This window comes from Heterocephalus glaber, unplaced genomic scaffold (genome assembly GCF_053883595.1).
Source record: "Heterocephalus glaber isolate CG9 unplaced genomic scaffold, H.glaber_assembly_v1.0 deba00001452, whole genome shotgun sequence".
NCBI lineage: Eukaryota > Metazoa > Chordata > Mammalia > Rodentia > Bathyergidae > Heterocephalus > Heterocephalus glaber.
The window spans coordinates 14,300,009-14,324,527 of record NW_028258302.1 but is presented as its reverse complement, the minus strand read 5'-3'; the positions used below and the strand labels follow the sequence as shown (position 1 = coordinate 14,324,527).

General features: G+C 40.2%; 1 protein-coding gene across 3 annotated transcripts; it reads right to left on the bottom strand.

Annotated features, from left to right (window-relative positions):
• Positions 1–469: 469 nt before the first annotated feature.
• On the bottom strand, positions 470–23,014 carry Dnajc8 (DnaJ heat shock protein family (Hsp40) member C8). Of its 3 annotated transcripts, XM_087215452.1 has the most exons (9): positions 22,863–23,014; positions 20,585–20,686; positions 13,080–13,136; positions 8,142–8,208; positions 7,466–7,560; positions 5,753–5,824; positions 3,850–3,941; positions 2,585–2,660; positions 470–956 (listed from the first exon to the last, which is right to left on the bottom strand). In XM_087215452.1, the coding sequence occupies exons 1-9, from the start codon at positions 22,938–22,940 to the stop codon at positions 834–836; spliced, it is 762 nt and encodes a 253-aa protein (XP_087071578.1). In that variant the 5' UTR covers positions 22,941–23,014; the 3' UTR covers positions 470–833. The 3 variants fall into 3 exon arrangements, with proteins under 3 accessions (XP_087071578.1, XP_004850808.3, XP_087071579.1); XM_004850751.4 differs by lacking the exon at positions 13,080–13,136; XM_087215453.1 differs by lacking the exon at positions 20,585–20,686 and having other exon boundaries at positions 22,863–22,955.
• Between the last annotated feature and the right edge of the window lie 1,505 nt (positions 23,015–24,519).

The window sequence follows — 24,519 nt, the reverse complement described above, 5'->3', positions numbered from 1 at the left end:
GAGCTACATCCCTAGCCCCTGCCACAGTAATTTCTATTCCCATTTTGTCAATGAAAAACAAGGTTCAGCAAATAAGCTGCAGGGAGCTATATGTATACAACCCCAAAGCATTTCAGGGTTAGGCCAAGCCAGACAAGAGACCCAGCCTTGGAATAATACCTGAGGGAGATTATTAATGGATACAAAAATTTATTATACATAAAGAATATCACCATTTAGGAATGTAGACTAGCTAGGACACAACGGTAGTGGATACTGAATGGGGGATGGCTAGCTTTCTGGAGTGGACAGGTTTAGGTGGGTTGGAGCCTCATGCCATGCTGACCAGTCAGACAGAAGGGCACATGGCAAACACCAGGCCAGCGATGCTTCAGGGCACCAAGTGATGACACAGCCAAAAGGGAATAAGTGAAGCAGAGGGGCTTCCTAAGGTGGCCCAGGCTTATCTCTGAAATCACAGCAACACCACTGTAAGCAATATGTTTAATTGGATGATTTCCACGAACTATACATGAAGTTTCTAAACACAGCAATTCAGTGAAGTACAAAACATTAAGTTACAGGCTGCGGAAAGAGAAGGCAGCATCAATGGTGGCACCTTCCAATCCTGGTTGTTCTAGGGGTAAAGGGTGGGGGAAGGTCTTTTTTAAACCAAGCCCCTCATTTCAATGTACAAAAGAATTACTCTGATCCATATTAAATTGTATTGAAAACAAAATGGACTAAAAAGCAAATACTACTCTATGTTTGGGTGAAGGCGGGAGGAAAGAATGAGTCCTTCAAAGCAGGAAGGAGATAGCTGGGGGAAGGTTCTGTGGTTGTGACCCAAGCGGTCACTCGCGCTGCTCCATTTTCACTTTTGGTGGTCTCAGGAAGGTCCGATTTTTCTTTTCTTTCTTCCCCTTTGTATTTGCTTGGAAATTTCGCCAGCTGTCTACCCGACCATCTCGACTTTCCTAAGAAAGAAGAACCAAAAAAGCTTGAGGTGGGTAGACTAGAACCTACACTGCCATCTTCCCACACTCCTGTATCCCAGCCTAGGTCGGCTCTCTGGAGTAATCCAAGAACACAGCAGAGCAAAGTTCTGCTCTCATTTCCAGGGGCCCAGGAAAGCGTAACGCTGTCTCTAGAAGGCAGGATGAGCTTTAGGTTGCAAGAGCAGGGCAGTCACTAATACTACAACAACAGCACCCCCATTTGTTAGGGCTCTATGAGGTAAACATTCAACTATGTTTGGGGTTTATTTATTTTTGTTTTACATTTACAGTGCTAAGGGTGGTTCTCAGGGTATACAATATTCCTACCCTCACAAAAGCTGAGTATTAGCCAGGCATGGTGCTGCACGCCTATAATCCTAGCACTTAGGAAATAAATAGGACACACATGTGTAAATACCAAATAGTTTCTCTAGTGTGAGAAACTGAAAGTGTAAATAAAGACTAAAAGGTATAATAGGTAATGTGAAATAGGAAGAAAAGGGGCAAAGGGGAAGGGGAAGTGGGAGGGGTAGGGGAAAGGAAAGAAGGGAATGGAATTAATATGAGAAAATGAAAACAAGGAAACACAGTCTTTATAAATAGAGAGGGATGGAGGGGTTGAAGGGAGGGCAGGGGAATGGGGGAAAAATAAGAACCAAGAGAGTATGTAAAGGTGGAAATTTCCAATGATGAATGTCATTATATTGTATACCTAAAATGTACCAATAAGAGGCTTAAAAAAAAAAATACTAGCACTTAGGAGGCTGGGGCAGGCAGGAGGTTCGCCATGAGTTTAAGGCCAACCTGGGCTACACAGTGAGTTCAAAGCCAGCCTGAATGACACAGTGAGACCCCGTCTCAAAAACAAAACAAAAAAAAAACAGCTGAGTGCTATTATGCATCACCACCAGCATTTCACAATGCTAACACTGAGGTTAAATTATTTCCTCTAAACCATACAGTTAGCCATCAGTATAGCCACTCTTTCTACTATACCTTCCTACTGCCCCCCAAAACTTGGATGGATGCCCCAAACACAGCTGAGAGAGCCACAAGGACCTCTACCTCATTATCAAGGAGCCTACTCATTTTCTTTCTTTTCATACATAAGGTGGGACAAAAAACAAAGTCATCAACTCTGGTTAGCCACTCCCACCTTAGGTCCTAAATCCTATAAAAGACCAAATGTTGCTACAATCCAGAAACTGGCCAAACACCTGGAGGTATCAAAGAGTCAAGTTCAAAAGCCACAACCTTTTCTGCAGGAAGGATAGTGGGGTCACAAGAACTTTAATTGCTCTGAAGTCTTCTTAGTAGGGTGCCACTCATTGCTTATCCCCTTAATTAAATGTGCAATCCGTTTTTCTCAGGCCCACTTGGCAGCTATACCTACCATACTCTCAAAAAATTCACTTGAGGATCCTCACGGCCCTTGCCAAGGCTACAGAGCTCACAGGAGCCTGAGCCAGCACCAGGCACATCCTCCACAGCTCCCATTCTTCCCCACAAATCCCATTTCCCTCCATCTGCCCAGTCAAGCCTGGGAATGCCCACGGACCAAGTTTCCTTATTCCAGAATAAGAATCCTGGCTACTGTGGCAACTTACCTCAAAGTTTTTCTGCCACTCTCTTTCTCGTTTGGCTTTTTCTTGAGCTTCAATCTCTTCTTCCCTTTGTCGTTTCCTAGGAGAAAAGGATAGCCACAGTATTTATGTGACACTGACAGACTGTGTTAACCACACAAGTTAAGGCTGTGCCCCCTACCAACTAGCGGTCTATACAGATGGCTGCCTGGAAAGGGCTCAGTCCATCTGCACGAAGGTCTCATTCTAAAACACGCAGATCAGACTGTGGGTAGGGGTTTAGAAAGATATAATTATCCTTGTTACCCAGATAGATAGCTATGGTTTTCACAGCCTAGTCAATAGCAATCTGAGGCTTTAGCCTCAGTTAGTGACAAAGCTTTATTCACAACACAGACCACCTTATTTTAGTAGAATGAGCATAAGAGTAGAGGTTCTTGATCAAGATTTCTGAACAAAACTCAATCCTACAATAAGGACTTTTCACACAACTAGCATAAAAAGCTAGTTATTGCTTTGGGGGGGGGGGTTGTACCGAGGATTGAACTCAGGACCTTGCACTTGCAAGGCAGGCAGTGGCACCACTAAGCTAAATCCCCAGCCCAAAATTTAGTTATTGTTAAACATCAACAATACAAAATATAGAAACCAAACCAACCTCAATATTTTTGATGACCACAAAAAATCATACTTTAGAACAGTAACATTTTATAAATGAATATATTATACTATACTAACTCACCAACACTGGAGCCACAAGTCCCATCAAAGTTCTGGCCTCAGTAACAATGGCCTCACTAATTGTCTATTTCATTCCAGAAAGTCAGGAGGAAAACACATAGCATTCTTGAGTGTAAGTAAATTCCCTAAGGACAGGTCTATTCAGTATTCCCCAAAAATCAAATAGAAAACTTTTTACCCTAGTGATTCAAAAGCTTGGCTGTTTTGGATAACTATTTTAGAGAGTCTCTTAAAATTATGTATTACCTAGCCAGGTGTGGTGGCACATGTCTATAATCCTAGCACTTGGGGAGCTAAAGCAGGAGGATTGCTGTGAGTTCAAGGCCAGCCTGAATACATAGTGAGACCCTGTCTCAAAAAAAAAAGTATTGGGGCTGGGGATTTAGCTCAGTGGTTTCACCACCTGCTGCGCAAGCACAAGGACCGAGTTTGATCCCCAGTCCCCCTCCCCCCAAAAAAGTATTACCTAATTCCTTCACCAGGAAAAATTCCCACTGTACCTAATTTAAGCATTTAGATATGCTTTAAGTGAATATGTACATGTGTACCTTTCATGCATCTCTTTGGCTTCTCTCTCTTTCCTTTTAATTTCCAGCTCAGCAAAGAGTTTCATGGTCTGCTTATACACTGCTTGTTTGAACTGTAAGAAAATTAAAGACAAAAGAAAATAGAAGTAAATATTTTACCAGAAAGCTCTCTTGGGAGTTAATAAGGACATCAAATGGGTGAAGGACTCTATAATGAATATTTCAATATCTTTAAACACTACAAACTCTCTTGGAAAGACAGATACTAATGATTCGCTTTTTTTTTTTTTTTTTTTTGGTATCGGGGATCAAACTTGGGTCCTTGCGCTTGCACAGCAGGCGGCGAAACCACTGAGCTAAATCCCTGGCCTTGATTTGCATTTTTTTGTATCTTTGTTACTTCCATATTTTCTGTCATCAGCATGTTTTCCTTTACAATTAGGAAAAAACAAGGTGTGTGCCTGCAACCCCAGCTCTTTGGGAGGTTGAGGCAGGAGCATCATGAGCCCTGGACTTAGGGGCCAGCCTGGGAAACACAGCAAGACACATTATCAAGGGGAAAAAAAGCTGGGGTTCCTAATAACTTAGAAGGAAAAGGCAGATTTCTAAGTTCAGAAAGAACTAAAGGAGACAAATAAAGGGAAGCAAAACTAGGACTGAGGAATAAACACTACAACACTGGAACAGTAAACCCATAACAGGTGGCTGGCAGAAAACATGACCTGACAGTCCTCAGGCAGCACTGCCACACAGAAGATGGGACTCTTTGCTGTTAGCAAAAGCAGTGAAGCAAGAAGCTTCAAGAAAGTTTCCCCAGCAAGACAGCTTTTCCTCCATAAATCTTGTTAAAAAAACAAAACAAAACACCAGGTACATGGTAAGATTGAAAGATTGAAGATGACTTTAAATTTTTCAGGCTTGTGAGCCAATCAGATATAAATAGGCCAATGTCCACAAAAGGAGCCACCCGATTAGCCAACAGTCTCCATTTCCTCTGTAAGACATCATCTTTAGAGAGCCATGAGAGTCAGGACTGGCAAACAACCAAGAGTTGGTGGTGTTCTTCCCAAAGCTGTCTACACTATTTGCAATGACTACTGTGGTTGCATGATTTAAATGTCATAGAAATTGATAAATGTGCTTATAAATATTTGTTGTTTCCTTGAAAGGCTCAATATGAGTTCTAAAAATAACTGGTGGTGAATTATATACAGGTGAAATATCTGGAAACACTACAAAAAGAATCATATTTATCTAAAATTCTACTCTTAAGGGCCAGGGATTTAGCTCAGTGGCACCGTGCCTGCGTGGCAAGTGCAAGGTCCTGAGTTTGATCCTCAGTTCCACGACAAAAAAGACTAAAATTCTACTCTTGGATTGTTTCACAAGTGCCTAAGTTTCCAATGTATTTCAAAGGAAATTAAAGTAGAAACTTATAGACAGTACTTTGTATGTGTGGCTTATAAAATAGTCAACCGAACTCTAATTAGCAAATGTACACTCAAAAGAAACAGCCATATCCCTGTATAAGAAAAAGGGTGAGGGCTGGGGATTTAGCTCAGTGGTTCTGCTGCCTGTCTCACAAGCACAAGGTCCAGAATCTGATCCTTGGTACCAAAAACCAGAAAAAAAAAAAAAAAAGAAAAGAAAAAGAAAAAAGGTGAATGCAAAAGAAAAGGGTGAATGAACACTCATTTACATACTTTAAGTTAAAACATAGAATGTTTATAATATCCATTCTTTTTTTTTTTTTGGTACCGGGGATCAAACTCTGGTCCTTGTGCTTGGGAGGCAGGCGGTGAGACCACTGAGCTAAATCCCCGGCCCTATAACATCCATTCTTCATCTGTTAGGCCTCTCTCTTACCCACCAATCAGTGCATCCAATCACACGAGATAAAGTGGCTTTCCCATGTTTGACTCACCAGCTCAGGATCATCCTCCTCTACATTTGTAGGTTTCCCTTCCTTCTTTAATTGTTTTTTTCGTTCTTTTACCTAAAAAAAAGTTTTTTCATCAAAAGATTAGCACTCATACTTTCAGACTATCCACTGAGCTATACATATATGATAGGTGCACCTTTTCTGTAGATATAGGTATAACAAAAAGTTTGCAGTAAATACAGATGAGCTCGCTCAACCCCACTAAAAAGAAACCCTGCAATGCAACCAAAAGAAGTAGGACTGTTCAGTCTTATCTCTAACCTCATCTAAAATCCAATCTACCAGAAGGATGAAAGGGAGATGGGAGGAGTTGTCCCCAACTCATCAGACTATGCCCAATCCAAACAGCCTTAGATACAATGAACAGTTACCTGTTTATCCTTCTCAAATAACAGTTACACAGTTATAGGGGGAAAAAAGTAAAGTTCAAGAAAAAGCTACAGATCTGTAGTATATTAAGTATAAACAGTGTTTTTCTAGCATTCCTACAACTGCATTCTTATTTTTACTGTGTAGCTCCCTGAAGCCAGTAATTTTTACATCACATTGATATTTTATTGCTCTGACCACCATTGAGAGCACTTAAAAACAATTAAATATACCCATTCACACAAGACTGACAAGACTCATTAAATAACCTATTATACCATCAAAAAGACAAGTGCCTTCCAAGCTCATAAAGGCCCTACTGCCACCCTGTGGTCAGGAAGTCTAAAGGATGACACACAGGAAGGGGAACTACCACAAGATGTAAGGAGAAGTCGGCCAGGACTGAGCCTACAAGTATCACTTCCAACACATGACCAACAAAGCATAGTTACAACCCTTCATCTGTTCTTTTTACTAGTCCTCCTCATCTAAGCTGAATTTATTATTCTTTATAAAGTTCTGTTTCAGAGTCCCAAGTTTTAAAAGAAAGGTCACATCCACATTCACTTGCCTTTGAAACAGCTTTTATAAATGGCCTTATGATTTTTTGCTCTAGCAAATAAAAAATTAAAATAAAAATCCTCCTTACCTCAAGCAAGCCATTTCCTACCACATTGGAGATTTGTGTAATACCTTTCCAAGAACAAAACCCAAAAACACCAGGCATGACTGAATTTCTTTAACCTGAGTCCTTCCCAACCATGTTATTCATATAAACATGCATTTTTTGGGGGCTGGGGATTTAGCTCAGTGGTTTCACCGCCTGCTGCGCAAGCGCAAGGACCCGAGTTCAATCCCCGGTACTTTAAAAAAAAGAAACATGCATTTTTTTCTCCTGTTTTTAAAATTTTTGCACAAATCCCCTTACCAGCCATCCTTAAGCCCATGTTCCAAACCTTTCACAGAGACAAAAATAAAAATTGAGAGTCAAGCCATGGCCACCAGCCCCTCCATTATTCCACTCTCAGGAAGTAAGGGGGCAATGTCACGAGAGAGCAAGAGCAGCCCTCCATCCACAACACACGACACAACTGGTAGGGAAGGAGAGAGAAGCAGCGTCCTGGGCCTTCTTCATCCCGAGCTCTTCCTTTAGGGGTGGATTGTAGCTTTAGGCATACATTATTTGTGACCACTACAACTACATGGTGATCAAAGAAGGAGTCACAAGTCATGCTGGTGGACACTACTACCTTACATTTACCCTCCTATAAGGTGCTCAAGGCTTGCTGATACTTCCTTAAACACAGCAGCACTATAAATACTTACAGTGTGTTCCACGTATTCTTTTCCTGCCTGAATTACATCGAGGGCCCTCTTCTTTTGTTCCTGATCCAGTAGCAACTTGTAAGCTTTGTCCACAGCTATTGCAAAACATTGAAATTAACTGTTTCTGCAAACACCCTCTGAAACTCTGAACTATACTCAGGCAGTGCAAATGGACTTGTGCTCACTAAAAGCACTCCCTACTTTGTTAAATTATTTACTACTTTTAACTAACTTTTAAAAAAACATAAAATATAGCAATGACCGTGAAAGCATTGGAAAAAATTAAATACACACTCAAGGCTGAACACAACACATCCAAGTTTAACTCAGTAATAAAACATTTCCTAATTTATGCTCAAAAACATGATACTACGCAGTAACAGTCCTTGTGGGCACATAAATGATATAACAAAGTCATGGTCTATGTCTTCATTTTTTTTGTAGTGTTGAGAGGATTAAACCCAGGGCCTTGCGCATGCTAGGCAAGAGCTCTATGACTGAGCTGCACCCCCAGCCCCCAAGGTTTACTTCTTAAACAACAGCCTCTTTTTACTGAAATCCACAGTTTCTTCATGACCAGAAGACAAAACTCTTTCTTTTCTTGATCTAAAAGAAGGAACAATTAATCTCTAGCACTGACAATATATTACTCAGAAGCAGGTAAATTCACAAATACCTTCAAAAGCCTTTTGTGCTCTGTCAGCATCATCTTGGTTTTTGTCAGGATGCACCAATATGGACAACTACAATAAGAGAAAAGTTAGGCTTGTCAAAAAGAGACACATTTAGTAACTCTTGGGCTGTACCATGACCCTTTACAGGCAAAAGCTCTAAGATACTATGACAAAAAAAGACTAAAGACGGCATTTTTAAAAAACACAAATCTCACTGGGCGTGGTGGAACACACCCGTAATTCCAGCACTCAAGAGGCTGAGGCAGGAGGATCACTGCAAGTTCCAGGCTAGCCTCGGCTACATAGCAAGTTCAAGGCCAACCTGAACTGCATAGCAAAATCCTGTCTCAAAAACAAAAAACAACAACAAAAACAACCCCCAAAAATCTCATGAAATGCCCAAAAATACAGTCTGTAACTAATTTCAAACACCAAAAGATAAATGAACAACTGGAAAATTACTTTTATACACAAATCTGAGAGCAACCAAAAGTCTAACATTATGAAGATGCTATAATAATTTCAGAAAGGAGGGAGAGTGCAAAGTACTGAGTTCTGTTTTGTTCCTTCTCCTAAGCACTAAGGGGATCAAGTAGGAAGGAGACATCATCTCTGCCAGAAGAGAACTCCTAATAATATAAAGCAGTGGTTCTCATTCTGGATGCATTCCAACCCTGTTAAGCTTTTCAAAAAAACTTATGTCTACTTTCTACTTTCAGACCTGAATCAGTGTCTGGCATCTATCCGGACTTTGGCTTTTTTGGGGGGGAGGGGTACTAGGGATCAAACTCAAGACCTTGTGCTTGCGAGGCAGGCGGCGGAACCACTGAGCTAAATCCCCGGGCCTAAATTCTTACTTCTTTTTTTTCTTTTTTTTTGGTACCGGGGATCGAACTCGAGTCCTTGAGTTTGTGCAGCAGGCAGAGAAACCACTGAGCTAAATCCCCGGCCTATCTGGACTTCATAAACCTCTACTAGGATGGGTTTCAGAGGATAGTAAGGAATTAGTATTCATTTTGTTAGGTGTGACAGTTATGTGAGAAAATATCCTTTTTTTCTTTTTTGTACTGAGGATTACATCCAGAACCTTCACACTGAGCTCTTTCATTTTTTGAGACAGGGTCTTGCTGAGTCACTGGTTCCCCAGGCTGGACTCAAACTTATGATCCTCCAGCCTTAGCCCCCCAAGTGCTAGGATTACAGTTAGCTTTCTTTTTTTTTTAGGGAGGATATGTGTTAAGTATTTAGGGGAAAAACATCATGGTGTTTTCAATTTACAAATATTTCAGTCAAAAATATATAGTTAAAAAATATATATAGTTAATGAAGTCACTAACGGACACACTACATATGAGAGTATGCCTGTCTTTCTTTTTAAAGTACAAATTTTTTTATAATAAGCAAGTTAATACTGGCATGTGCCTATAATCACAGCACTCAGGAGGCTGAGGAAAGAGGATTATGAGTTCAAGGCCACCATAAGGTACATAACAAGTCTCTGTCTCAGGAAAAAAAAAAGTTAAAGAAAACCTCCACAGGTGACTCTTCAAACATCCACAGTTAAAATCCCTGACATGCTGTTACTGACAGAAACCAGAACTGTATTGGGGGAAGAAAACAATGCAAAGGCCAGCATTAATGGAGCCCTAATCCTAAATTCTGATTCCAAATTCAATCACTTGCTAGCTAGGAGATCTTGAAGAACTCAATCTATCTCTGCTTCAGCTTCCCACTCCAGAAATAGGACAATACTAAATGCTTACATCTAAACAGGTTGTTTAAGGATATGAGATAATGCAAGTAAAGAAATTAGCACAATGACAACAGGAAGCATACGATGAGGACATAATACATGCCAAGACACCCTAGGTGCCTTATGTGTGATAACTGCACTTAAATACTTGTAGGTACACTTTATGAACAAGGTTATATGCTCAGAACAGTCCAAAGTAATTTGCCCAAGTTCACAGTGCTTACAAGTGGAACTGTCAAGATTTAAATAAAACCATATAGTCTAATAACTGCACACTTAACTGTAAGTCCATGTGAGGACTCAATAAGAACTCTTTAATTCATATTGAATTTTCAGCTATATAAAATTGTTTAGGAGCTACTGTTCTGTTTTTGTTTTGTTTTTTTTTGGTCCCGGGGATCGAACTCAGGTCCTTGCGGTTGTGCAGCAGGCGGCGAAAACAATGAGCTAAATTCCTGGCCCAAAGTTGTTTAGAATAAGGATTTGAGTGCTGGCTTATTAAACGGGGAAAGACTACTTACTAATGCATTATAGTTGGAAACAAAAATTTGAGAAAAAAAGGTAACCTTAAGTGCAGAGTAGAGCTCAGGAAAAAAGTCTATAAAGTTATATAAGGGGAAATGACTAAAATTGGAGCAGACAAGGATAAAAAACATCTTGGCTTAATAAGAGATCAGAAGATGACTATGAGTCAGCAATACTGCAGAAAAGTACTGCACCAAAGAAGCAAGCATATATATAACACTGGACATTAACAAGTACATCATGCAGAGGCTCAGTATTACATTCACCATTGGTCAGATCCTGTTAAAATATGAAGTACATAAGAGATACAAACAAATTAAGGAAGGTTACAAAAGACATAAAATGTATAGAAATCCAAATTGCAAATACACAGGGAATGTGATTATTCAACTATTATTAGAAAAGTCTAGGGGCCGGGGATTTAGCTCAGTGGTTTCGTCGCCTGCAGTGCAAGCGCAAGGACCCAAGTTCAATCCCTGGTACCAAAAAAAAAAAAAAAAAAAAAAAAAGAAAGAAAGAAAAGTCTAGGGGACTATTTAGCTGTCAAAATTGAAAGGATTTTTTAAAAGGTTACTATAGGGCCGGGGGTTTAGCTCAGTGGTTTTGCCGACTGCTGCTCAAGCGCAAGGACCCGAGTTCGATCCGCAGTACCAAAAAATAAAAAAAAGGTTACTGTAAAACAAGACATGGTGGTACATGCCTATAACCTCAGCACTCAGCAGGCTGAGGTAGGAGGATCCCCAGTCCAAGGCTAGTCTGAAGTACCTAAAAAGTTCAAGGTTACCCTGGACTACATAGCAAGACCCTGCCTGGGGAAAAAAAGGTTATTATAAAACTTTGTATTTTGAATTACTAAGTATAAGAATGGGGCTGGGTATGATGGCACATGCCTGTAATCCCAGCACTCAAGTGGCTATGGCAGGAGAATCACTGGGAATTTGAGGCCAGCCTGGGCAACACAGTGAGCTCAAGGCCAGTCTGAACTACATAGTGAGACCTTGTATCAAAAAAACAAAAAAGGGGCTGGGGATTTAGCTCAGTGGTTTCGCCACCTGCTGCACAACCACAAGGACCCGAGTTTGATCCCCGGTATCAAACAAACAAACAAACAAACAAAACAAAACAGAATGGGTAAGAATCAAAGGCTACAGAACTACTTTCCTGGAAAACTTTCACAAAGCACTATTTATATTAAAATATGTATTTCCTAATAGCTGAAACTTGGAAACAGCCTTATTGCCCATCAACTGGTGACTGGATAAAAAAGATGTGGGTTTTTTTTTTTAATGGAGTACTATTCAGCCATAAAGAATGAGAAACTAGGCCAGGGATTTAGCTCAGTGGTTCCACCACCTGCCTTGCAACCACAAGGACCTGAGTTCGATCCCTGGTACCAAAAGAATGAGAAACTAGGGCTAGGGATTTAGCTCAGTTGTTCCAGCACCTGCCTTGCAAGCACAAGGTCCCAAGTTCAATCCTCAGCACCAGAAAAAAAAGAATGAGAAACTAGAGACATTTATAGCTAAATGGATACACATTGAGGCCATACTCAAGTGAAATAAATAGGACACACATGTGTAAATACTGAATAGTTTCTCTGGTGTGAGAAACTGAAAGGGTAAATAAGGATCAAAATAAAGACTAGATAATGTAAAATAGAAGATAAGGCCTAAAGGGGAAGGGGAAGTGGGAGGGGAGGGGAGCGGAGGGGAAGGGAAGGAAAAAACAGAAACAAAGTCTTTATAAATACAGAGGGGTAGAGGGGTGGAAGGGAAGGCAGGGGAATGGGGAAAAAAATAAGAACCAAGATATATCATGCAAAGGTACAAATTTCCAATGATGAATGTCTCATATTATATAACTAAAATGTACCAATAAACTTACTTAAAAATAAATAAATAAAATAAAATATGTATTTCCTGGGCATTTGTTTAAGTTTGCAAGAGATGAAATTACAGAGGTCTGGATGCTATGGTACACACAATAGTCCCAGCTATTCAGGAGGCTGAAACAGGAAGACTGCCTGAGACCAGAAGTTTGAGGCCAACCTGTGCAACTTAGCAAGACCTTGTCTCTCAAAGGAAATAAAAATATTAAGGGATGAAGCCTTAAAGCTAAAAACGTTTTAGGAATCATTTGGCATAGAGAGATCTTAGGACCCAGGGGATTTGGTAGTATGAATCCACACAAGTTCCACTATTCCATCTTGTACTCATTCCTCTTATTCAAGGAGATGAAGAGATTCTATTTGAATATAAAATTTATTCTAAGGGCCAGGGACTTAGCTCAGTGGTTTTGCCACCTGCTCTGCAGGCACAAAGACCTGAGTTCGATCCCCAGTACCAAAAAAAAAAAAAAAAATTCATTCTATTCACAAGTAAGCTCTGATCATTAAATTATTTAATTTTTTATTTTTTTGGTACCTGGGATCAAACTCAGGACCTTGTGCTTGTGAGGCAGGCGCGGCACCACTGAGCTAAATCCCTGGCCCAAATTATTTAACATTTTGTCGCTATGAGTTCTTTTTTTAACAAGAACAGTTACCTAGCCTTAAGAAGGAGGGAAAAAAAGGGTTAAATTTTGGCCCAAAAGTATCAAATCCTAAAAGAATTGCATGCTTTACATATTTTCAAAACTCTATTATAAGGAAACAGTACTATACCTGACGAAACCTCTTTTTTATTTCTTCATCTGTCACTTCAGGATCTATCTGAAGAACCTGGAAGAATCAAAATCAAGACTGTGTAAAAGGGCCAGGGATTTAGCTCAGTGATTTCACCGCCTGATGCACAAGCGCAAGGACCGGAGCTCAATCCCTGGTACCAAAAAAAAAAACTGTGTAAAAGATTAAGTTTCTTTTTTTTTTTTTTTTGGTACTGGCTATGGAACTCGGGTCCTTGCACTTGCGCAGCAGGCAGCGGAAACTGCTGAGCTAAATCCCCAGCCCACGTTTCTATTTATGAAGTCTCCATTAATTTTATATAATAGGTCTGGAGATATGGCTAAATGGTAGGGAACTTGCCCAGGGAACTTGCCTAGGAGGCCCTGAGTTCAATTCCCAGATACACACACACACACACACACACACACACACACACACACACACACACACACACACACACACACACACACACACACACACACACACACACACACACACACCCCTAACTATATATATGAAGTCAGCATTCATTTAGCAGTATACCACAGTCTAGAAAACTGGCCAGCACAGTTCTAAAACCTGCTCAAGGGCCGGGGATTTAGCTCAGTGGTTCCGGCGCCTGCCTCAAGCGCAAGGTCCCAAGTTCGATCCTCGGTACCAAAAAAAAAAAAAGAAAGAAAGAAAGAAATAAGAATGACCAAATCAATGAGAATAACAGCTATACTGCTTTAGGGTTCTCAACTAATAATGCTTTCTCTCCATCAGAAAATAATTTACTTTATGCCCAAAGACATGTTTTTGTTTTGTTTTTGTGGTGCTAGAGATAAAACCCTTGGACTCTTACATGCTAGGAAAGTGCTCCACCACTGAATCACACCCCTAACCCTAGAAACATGTTTTTATACACATGAGAAAATATTGTTCTCATCCATTAAGAAAAGTATTGCCACACCTCCTATCTTTATAAATGTACAGAAAGCAAAGAACTCAACAGGAAAGAAAATCAGGCCAGCTACTTAGTTTTCATCTCAAAGCAGAAATGGTCAGTGACTATCAACCCAAAATGAACATCAGAATCACTGTGGAAATCCACTTTAAGTGGTGCATACCTACAATCCCAGCACTCAGGAGGCTGAGGCAGGAGGATCACACCAAGTTTAAGGCCAGTCTGGGCTACATACTGTAGTGAGTTCAAAGCCAGGCTGAACTACATAGTGAGATCCTGTCTCAAAAAAATCCACTTTAAGAAACTCTGGAAAAACAAAAAAGGAAAGAAACTCTTAAGCCAGGCTTGGTGGTACATGCCTATAATTACAATACTCTAGAGGCTGAGGTAGGAGGATCACTATAAGTTTGAGGCCAGCCTGGGCTACACAGTTGAGTTCAAGGCCAGCCTGAACTATACAGCAAAATCCTGTCTCAAAAAAAAAAGAAAGAAAAATTAGCTCAGTGGCATAGCACCTGCCTCACAAATGCAACGTCCTGAGCTCGATCTCCAATACCAAAAAAAAAAAAAAACCAGACAAAAAGAAACTGATTCCAGCAAGGTGTTACAGGTCTACAATCCTAACACCTGGAACCCTGAGGTAGGAGGATCATGAAGGCCAGCCTGGACTACATGGTGAGGCCCTGTCTCAAACCACCTCCCAAAAAAACCCCCCCCAAAAAACCCCACCAAATATCAGGCGTGATGATACATGCCTATAATCTCAGCACTAAGGGAGGCTGAGACAGGAGGATAGCAAGTTTGAGGCTTCCCTGGACAATTTAGCAAGACTGTCTCAAAATAAAAAAAAAGAAAGGGGTGAGGATGTAGCTTAGTGGTGGAACATCACCAGATTTGATCCCTAGAAGGAGGAGAATTTCTTTTTTTAAAGTATTCTTCTTGATTTTTTTTTGTTTCATTTGTTTTGGTGGTATTGAAGATTGAATCTAGAGCCATCCCACTGAGCTACATCCCCAGGCATTTTTTTATTTGAGTCAGGGTCTCAAAAGTCTTTAAGTTGCCCAGGTTAGGCTCAAATTTGTGACACTGCAGGGGATTTAGCTCAGTGACCGAACCTGCCTCACAAATCCAAGGTCCTGACTTCAATCCCTGGTGGGGGGGGGGGGGAGCCCAACAAAATTTGTGACCCCTCAGCCTCAGCCTCCCAAAGTGCTGAAATTACAGGCATACACCACCATGCCCAGCCCAGTCCTTTCTGAGCAATGCATTCAGTCCAGAGTGAGGTCACTCTGGGTAGGAGTCATGTGGCCCAGCATAGAGATTCAGAGCTTACCTGGAACAATGAAGAGGGTGACTGCACAGGGAGTGGTGGTTAGTCAGAGTACTGAAGCCCAGAGGGGGTGATACGGGCATCTACATAGAAGGGTAGCCTGACCCGGAGGGCCAAAGTGACTTGAAGAGGGAAATCCTGAGTGGGGTGTGGTGGTACACGCCTGTCATCCCCACATTCTAGGAAGCTGAGACAGGAGGACCTCAAATTCAAGTCCATTCTGGGCAATTTAGCAACTTAGGAAGATCCTAAATCAAAATAAATAAAAAAAGGACTGGACTATAGCTCAGTATGAAGGCCCTGAGTTCAATCTCTAGTACCTCAAAAAGAAAAAAATTAGGGCATCCTGAGAGACAGCCCAGGATAAGTGTCAAACCTAAGCAGGGTGAAGATTATCAATAAGTGACAGGAGCCAGGTGTGGTAGAACACTACAGTAATCCCAGCATTTAGGAGGCTGAGGCAGGAGGACTGCTGTGAGTTTGAGGCCAGCCTAAGCTACATAGTGAATTCAAGTGCAGCCTAACTACACAGCAAGACCGTGTCTAAAAAGAAAGAAAATATGTGTAGCTCTAAAGCCCACTGTGGCGGCACACATTTGTAATGCCAGCTACTTAGCAGGCTAAGGCAGGAAGATTACAAGTTTGAGGCCAGCCTGAGCAGCTCAGCAAGTCCTTGTCTCAAAACAAATTTTTTTTAAAGGACTGAAAATGTAGCTTAGGGCAGAGTGTTTCCCTACCATGTGTGAGGTCTTGGGTTCAATCCATAGCACTGCAAAAAAAATGTGTAACTATCTACCAGTAAAGTCTGAGAGCAGTGACATCTTAACAACCAGACGTTTTGGCACCCAAATCCTGATTTCTATGTATCATTCTTAACTAAAAGAAACCAGGGCCCCTTGGTGAAACGGTTAACTACAGACTGGGTCAGGAAAAGTACAGGAATGAGTAGTATTCAAAGAATGATGAAGACATGAAAAAAGATACAGGAGCTAACTTGAAAGGTAACCCACTGGCTATTTTTGGGACAATCTGAGGAACAAAACACATGTCAATTTTTTTGAGACAGGGTCTTGCTATGTAGCTCAGGCTGATCTCAAACTCATGGTGATCCTCTTGCCTCTGTCTCCTGAGTGCTGGGATTACAGGAGCCACCATGCCCGGCTACATGTCAATTTTTAATCCACTAAATAAAAGAAAGAACCCCAAGTCCATACTGACAAATAAGTGAATAAACTGAAGCTCTAATAAGGACAGGATATTTATGATGGGGCTGTACATGAGTGATAAAGCACTTGCCTAGCATGCACAGGCAGGGCCTTGCACTGGATCCCCAGGCATCTCAAAGTACATCCCCCCAAAATACTTCATAATTACAAATGTGGTAAACAGCAATTTCACGAGTCTAGAAGATACTTCTTTTCAAATTAACATTAGTTATAATAAATCAAAACCATCTACAACTTTATAAGCTGCAAAGAGAAAAAAAAAGCGACATTACTTCTGTGATATTCCTGCCAATGTTGTATAAACTCAATTAATAAGAGGAAACATCAAACAAACCCAAAGACAGAGATATGCTACAAAATAACTGGCCCATAATCTTGAAAAGTACCAAAGTCATGAAAGTCAAGAAAAAAATTTGCCAGGAATGGTGGTGGATGCTGTAATCCCAGGTCTCTGAGAGGCTGAGACCAAAATATTCCGAACTCAAGCCCAACCTGGGCAGTTTAGCACTCAGCAAGATCTTGTCTCAACATAAAAAAATAATTTTAAAGGGCTAGGGATGTGGTTCAGTGCAAAGGTCCACAGTTGAATCTCCAGTACAGCCAAAAAAAAAGTTATGGAAAGACCGAAGAAGCAGGAGACACTAAAAAGACATGACAACTAAATGTTACTGGAGATCCTAATTGACTCCTTTTGCTAAAAAGGATATTACTAGAAAGTGGTAAAAAGAATTAAGATGTGTTACACACATGTAACAACTCCTCATGATGAATGTAATCATTATATACTGCAAACATGTACTAATACAAATTTAAAAATTAAAAAAGAAATAAAAAGTAAAAGTCATTACTAGGACAATTAGTGAAATCTGAATGGTGTCTGAGGATTATATAATAATGTATCAGTGTTCATTTCCTGATTTTGACAGTTATATATTACAGTTCACAGGAAAAATATTTGTAGAAAAAAATACTACTTAATTCAGGATGACAGAAGGGTGTTTGGGGGTTTTTTTGGTTGTTATTTTTTTTGTTTTTTTGAGACAAGGTCTCATTATGTAGTCCAGGCTGGCCTTGAACTCACTATGTACCCCAGGCTGGCCTCCAACTCAATAGTAATCCTCCTGCCTCAGCCTCCTGAGTACCGAAATTACAGGCATGCACCACCATGCCTGTCAACAGGGCATCTTACTGACAAATAAATTTTATGCTAGCCAAGCATAAAGGCACACATTTCTACTCTCAGCTACTCAAGGGGCTAAGGCAAGAGGATTGCAAGTCTGAAGCCAGTCCAACCAATCTAGCAAGACTATCTTGAGCTGCACGTGGTGGCACACACCTGTAATCCCAATACTCAGAGGCTGAGGCAAAAGGATCATTAAGAGTCCAAGACCAACCTGGGCTACATGGCAAGACTCCACCTTAAAATAACAACAAAAAGACTCTATCTAAAAATAAAATAAAAATTTTATTATTATTATTAGTGCTTGGGATGTAGCTCAGTGGTAAAGTGTTTGCCTAATGGGTTCAATCCTCAGTAAAGCAAAAAGAAAAAACATTTTTCTTCTAAGCACATAAATTATTTTTATTAGCTATAATATTCATTTTTAAATTATTTATAAATGCAAGCAATTCAAAGCCAGTTCAAACATCTCACAATAAAAGAATTAATCAGCCAGGCATCATTGTGCATGCCTGTGATCCCAGCACTCAGGAGGCTGAGACAGGATCACTGTAAGTTCAAGGCCAGCCTGGGCTACATAGTGAGACCCTGTCTCAAAAAACCAAAAAGAAAAAAAACTGATTAAATATAGAGAGACCCTTTAAAATGCTGCATGATGAGGATATAGCTCAGTCGTAGAGTTTGGACCTAGCATCTGCCAGGTCCTGAGTTCTGTTCCTAGCACCACCTCCTACCCACCAAAATAAGACACGGTGCAGTGTGTGCTCCTCCCAGTTTTTTTTTTTTTTTTTGTACCGGGGATCGAACTCGGAACCTTTCGTTTTCGAGGCAGGCGCAGGACCCACTGAGCTAAATCCCTGGCCCTCCTCCCAGTTTTTATATAAAAGTTTGAATGTAAACAGAAGTAACTATTTCTCTTAGGTGGGAGTATATATTACTTATTCTTGCTTTCTCTGAATTTAAGAGATACTATTTTTATAATAAGGAAACATTTAAAATTATAAAATTAATGCTGGGTGTGATGGCACAAGCCTGTAATCCTAGCACTCAGGAGGCTGAGGTAGGAGGATCACCATAAATTCAAGGGTAGCCTGGGCTACACAGCGGGACCTTGTCTCAAAAAAAACTAATAATATTAATAAATTTTAAAGAAAGTTATAAAATTAAGGAAATTTAAAATGTATTTGCTTATAATAAAGAAAACTTTAAAGTTGTAAAATTATTACTGGGCATGGAGGAGCACACCTGTAATCTCAATACTTGGGAGGCTGAGGCCAGCCTGAACTACACAGTGAAACCTTGTCTCAAAAAAAAAAAAAAAAAAAAATCAAAAAATAAATAAATATTTAAATTATAAAACTTAGAAAATTTTAAACTGTATTTGCTTATCCAAAATCTTACAATCTTGTTTTCTGGTTGTTGAGTATCTAGTGTCTTTTGTTATAGTAAAATAGGTGTTTTAACAACTACTTTACCTTTTTTGTTTTGGAATGCTAGGTATTGAAGCCACGGGTACTCTACCACTGAGCTTCATTTCCCAACCTATTTTACTTTATTTTTATTTTATTTTATTTATTTACTGGTACTGTGGAGTGAACTCAAGGTCTTTCAGAAACTGAGCTATATCCCCAGTCCTTTTCTCCTATTTTTAAATTTTGAGACAAGATCTCACTAAGTTGCTTGACTGCCCATCCTTGGGTTGAATTTACAATCCTCTTGCCTTAGCCCCACAGAGTATTGGGATTACAAGGTGTGTTAATACCATTCCTGGCTTTTTTTTTCCATATCAGGAATCAAACTCAGGACCTTGCCTTTGCCAGGCAGGTGCAGTGCCACTGAGCTATATCCCCAGCCCACCTGGCTCTTTATTTTTCTTTTCGTTTTTTTTGGTACCGGGGATCGAACTCAGGGCCTTGCGCTTGCGAAGCAGGCGGCAGCACCACCGAGCTAAATCCCCAGCCATCTTTATTTTTCATTTTGAAACAGGGTTTCAGTAAGTTGCCAAGGTACACCTCAAATTTGTGCTGCTTTCGTCTCCCTGAGTCCTGGGATTACTAACATTCGACACCTCAACACTCAGTAGTTTACTTTTATTTTATTTTTGTCTATGTGGTACTAAGGATTGAACCCAGAGGCAATCACCAGTTACATTCTTGTCCCTTTTTTGAGACAGGGTCTCCTTAACTTGCCCAGGCCCAGCCTGAATTCGAAATCACCCTGCCTCTGATTTGCAACAGCTGGGATTACAGGTCTGCACTACCAAGCCCAGCTTTAATAAATACATAGTTTAAATCAAGGATCCTATTTCATCAAGACTAGCTACTTGTTTATACCTGAAAATAAATCCATATTTTATATGGATTTTTTTTTTAACATGTGGAGTGAACCCAGGACTTCACACTGAGTGATGCCCTTTTTTCATTTTTCACTTTGAGACAGGGTCTCCCTGAGTCATTAAGCTGTCCAGGCTGGGCTTGAACTTGTAATCCTCCTTCCTTAACCTCCCAGAGTGCTGGGATTACAACCATCCACCACATGCTCGGCTAAATCCTTGTACAGTATATTTATTTAGGTTGCTAAAAGGTGACGGAGAATATTTGACAGGGCAAAGACTGTCTCATTTTCTTTAACATGCTGCTGCCTCCTCTCCAATTCTATCCACTCGCTCACACACAGACACATAAACACACACACAAACAACCTTCAAATTTGTACAAATTGTATCATCACTTTTCTCAACTCTGATACAAATTAGGTATGTGTTCTGATGTAAATCTACCTGCAGATATGAAAAGTTCCCTGCCACAGTATTAATCTGCTCACCTCAAATGGGTTCAAATTGAAGTAAGAGGAACCAGGACGGGTCAATCTTTCAATCTGATTTTTGGACGTTAGAACTGAATCTCTTTTCTCTATTTGTTTTACCTAAAATTAAGTGAGTTAAAAACTTCATTAGTAAAATTCAATAGTAAACTGAATGTCTAACAACACACGTTCAGCAATTACTTACGTATCTATCATGTACAAGATTATTTTCCTAAACACTTTGAGGAATAATTACAACAGCTACCTTTTATTGGATTTTTAATAATATAAAAAATTTACATGTAATCATTAATCTCAATAATCACATTGGTAGGTATAACTATTATCCCCATTTTGTAGATAAGAAAACTGAGGCTTAGAATAACTGACTTGTTGCTAACTTGTTAGCTACACAAGTTTTTATTTTTAGAGGAAAAAATACGATTATTCTTAAACCTGAACTATAAGCAGTATTAAAAACCACTACAGGAAAAAATTAAAATTAAAACAAAAAAAAGCCAGGGATTTAGCTCAGTGGTTTCCCCGCCTCCCGCGCAAGCGCAAGGACCCGAGTTCAATCCCCGGTACCAAAAAAAAAAAAAAAAACACTATAGGAGGTAGCAAATAACGTACCTAACTCTAATAAAGTTAGAAAAAATCTCTGTCCTGAAGACAATGCCAGAAGAACAAATACCAGGTAGTCCCAGGGAAACATCTTTGGGTCCACTGTCATTTGGAATGCTAGCTGGAATGAATCTCTGGTATATTATATACCATCTTTATTCCTATGGCTAAAACAAGGTTATGAAGAATTTCAGTAACAAAAAGTCATTCTTTTCAGCATCCACCCTCTTCACTATTTCAAAAATAGCATGACCACTGCCCTCCATACAGAAAACTCCCTTATCCTCTTTACCAGACTTATTGTCCCTGGGTACTAATTGTTTATGGTTTATCCTACTCTGAGAATGCAAGTTCTATTAAGATAGGCCTTTCTCCTCTGTTCACTGCCATATCCCCAGCAGCTAAATGGCAAAGTAGTACATGTCAAGTGCTCAATAATCCTTGGTTGAATTATGATTGAAGTCTTTTCCTCAAATACTTTTTCCCACCTGATTCAAACAAACTTAGGTTGCTTTTTTTTAAATTAAGAGATGTTAAATAAATAAGTTCCACTGTAATTCCTGAGTTGTTAGAAGCCAATAAACTTTGGTACCACAGCAGTAACACTTTCAAGTGAATTAACTATTTCAAAAAGACAGACCATTAAGTTTCTTACTGTGAAGAAAAAGACTTTGTAACAAGCATTGGTATACAAACAGATAAAAGATGAATGTGACTTGGTCTTTAACGTTAAGGAGTTCACACCCTGGCGAATTCACTCAGTTGGGGCTCACATCCATTCCTCAAACTCACTCATGCCCACAAAATCTTCAGTCTTGGTTTAACTCTGAGACAGATGCTTCTGTTTTATATTTTGTGAAACCTTTTCTTATATATTAACTCCCTTAATCCTCATGAAAACTCTTGTTTTAATATTCATTCCCTCATTTAACAGACATGGAAAATGATGGTCTACAGAACAAATGTCTTGAAAGAATTCTATCGCAATCAGGTTAACTGCCTTGCAAGACTTCAATCTGTGAGCCTCTGTCTCCTAATGACATGCTTTTTTTCATTTATTCAACAAATATTTACTGAGCACCCAATATATAGTAGCGCTGGATATGCAATAGTAAACGAGGCTTAGACCAAGCGTACTCCTAGTCCTAACATAACACCAAGCAAAGTTGTAAGACCTCAAATTAAATTTCTTCACTTCTCTACACCTCGGGTTTGTTATCTGTAAAACTGGGGGTAATAGAATGCCCTACCTGTCAAGATGCATACTGCCTACTCATTAAAGAGTGAAAGAATGCTTCTTTCTGTTTAGAATAAAAATCAGCCAAGACAAATAAGTCACTCCCCAGATCGGCCCAACCTATGAGATCCCGAGACTCTACGGTCTTGGGGCTCTCTGCCCGCGCCGAGGAACCTCACTGGCCACCCTCACGAACCCCGTTCCCAAACCTCAGACTCCTGCCCCTCATCTCTCGCCCAAGGGATGCCTAGCAGCTACCACCGGGCGCAGCGCGCACACCGCCCCCGCCCCCCCCCGCCCCGGTCTTCCGCGGCCCCAAGGCCGGACAGGAGGAGCAAGTCAACGGGCCAGTCCAGGAGGCCCACCACTTCTGCCCACTAGGCAAGGAGGCCCAAGCCGGGTCCCCCTGGAGCTACTATTCTTCTCAGTGGTCACCTCACTGTAGAAGGTCATAAATGCTTCCTCGGTGCTGCCTCCGCCACCCGAGGCGCCGCTTTCTCCCGAAGCCGCCATTTTCCCGGCTCAGCCGCCACGTGATCCTATGCGCAGGCCCTCTCACATGGCCCCGCCCAGCCTGCCTTTCGTCCCGCCTCCCCACTAGGGACCCTTAAAGGGCTCGAGGACCCAAGAGGATGTTTTTTAAAATTGTGATGAAGTAGACAATGCATATAATTAGCTATTTTAAAGTGAACAACACAATGGACTTTAGAAATCCATTGTTGTGAAACCACTACCTCTATTTAGTTCCAAAACAAGTCTCATCGAAGGAGACCTGACACCCATCAAGCAGTTACCCCTGTTCCCAGTTACTGACAACCACCAATGTGTTCTGTCTCTATGGATTTATCTGGATATTTACATAGATGGAATTATACAATATGCGACCTTTTGTGTCTGGTTCCTTTCACTTAGCATCTTTTCTTTTTAAATTCAGTACTAAGGATTGAACCCAAGGCCTTCTCAATGAGCTACATCCATAATCCTTTTTCTTTTCTCTTTCCTTCCTTTTTTTTCTTTCTTTCTTCCTTCCTTCCTTTCTTCCTTTCTTTCTTTCATTTTTTTTTTTTTTGAGATAGAGTCTCATTAAGTCACTAAATTGCTCAAGCTGGACCCAAACTTGATATTCTCCTGCCTCAGCTACCCAGAGTGCGGGATCGAAAGTGTGCTCCACCATGAAACCGTCTTGGATAATTCTGTTTAATTTTTTGAACCACCTCAAGCCCTTTTCCACCTCAACTAATTCATTTTACATTCTCATCAGCAATGTATCAAGGTTCTAATTTCTCCATATCATCACCAACATTTTTTATTTTCCTTGATTTATTTACTTATTTGTTATTATAGCATCCCAATGCCTACATGCATCTTTCGTGCAAGCTCAGCAAGATCTTTCTTTGGCTGCTCAGCCTAGGAGATGATGAAGAAACAGCAGTATCTGAGAACTACAAACAGTGTCGTTTGTTGTTTGTTTTGTGATGCTGGGGATCAAACTCAAGGCCTCACACAAGCACTCTATCTCTGAGCTAAACCCCCAGCCATAGAAACAGTTTCTGAAAGAGGAATGGCACTCAAAGATCATCTAGAAACACACCAAATTATAACTAGTCTTGTAAGAGATTATTATTTTTATTCTTTTTGTTTTGGTTTCATTGTTTATTTTTTGGTTTTTTGAGACAGGGTCTTGCTTTAGAGTTCAGACTGGCCTTGAACTCAGTGATTCTCCTGCCTCAGCCTCTAAACTGCTAGGATTACCACACCCATCTTATTATTTTCATTCTTCTACTTTTATATTTTCTGCAATGAACACTTAAAGATGTGGCTAGCAAATATTTCCTCCCATTTAAAAGTCATACAAACCAGGACTGCTATTTTCCCAACTAGAAGATAATCAATAAAAACCAATTTTATTTCATAGAAAACCAAGCTATATTTGACCAGGCGTGGTGGTGCACACCTGTAATACTAGCACCTGAGAGACTGCAGCAGAAAGATAAGTTCGATGCCAGCCTGAGCTCTATAGCACGGTGCTCTCTTTCTCTCACTCTCTTTCTGAAAAAAATTATTTTGTAATAATGAATAAGACAATAATCTG

What these genes read in the sequence shown, in the direction of transcription:
- Dnajc8 (XM_087215452.1), bottom strand. Translation starts at nt 22,940, where the DNA reads ATGGCGGCTTCGGGAGAAAGCGGCGCCTCGGGTGGCGGAGGCAGCACC. An exon ending in TTATGACCTTCTACAGTGAG is followed by an intron (nt 20,687 to 22,862) that starts GTGACCACTGAG and finishes ACTTAATTTTAG; the next exon opens with GTAAAACAAATAGAGAAAAG. An exon ending in GCCAAAGAGATGCATGAAAG is followed by an intron (nt 2,661 to 3,849) that starts GTACACATGTAC and finishes CTTTTCTCCTAG; the next exon opens with GAAACGACAAAGGGAAGAAG.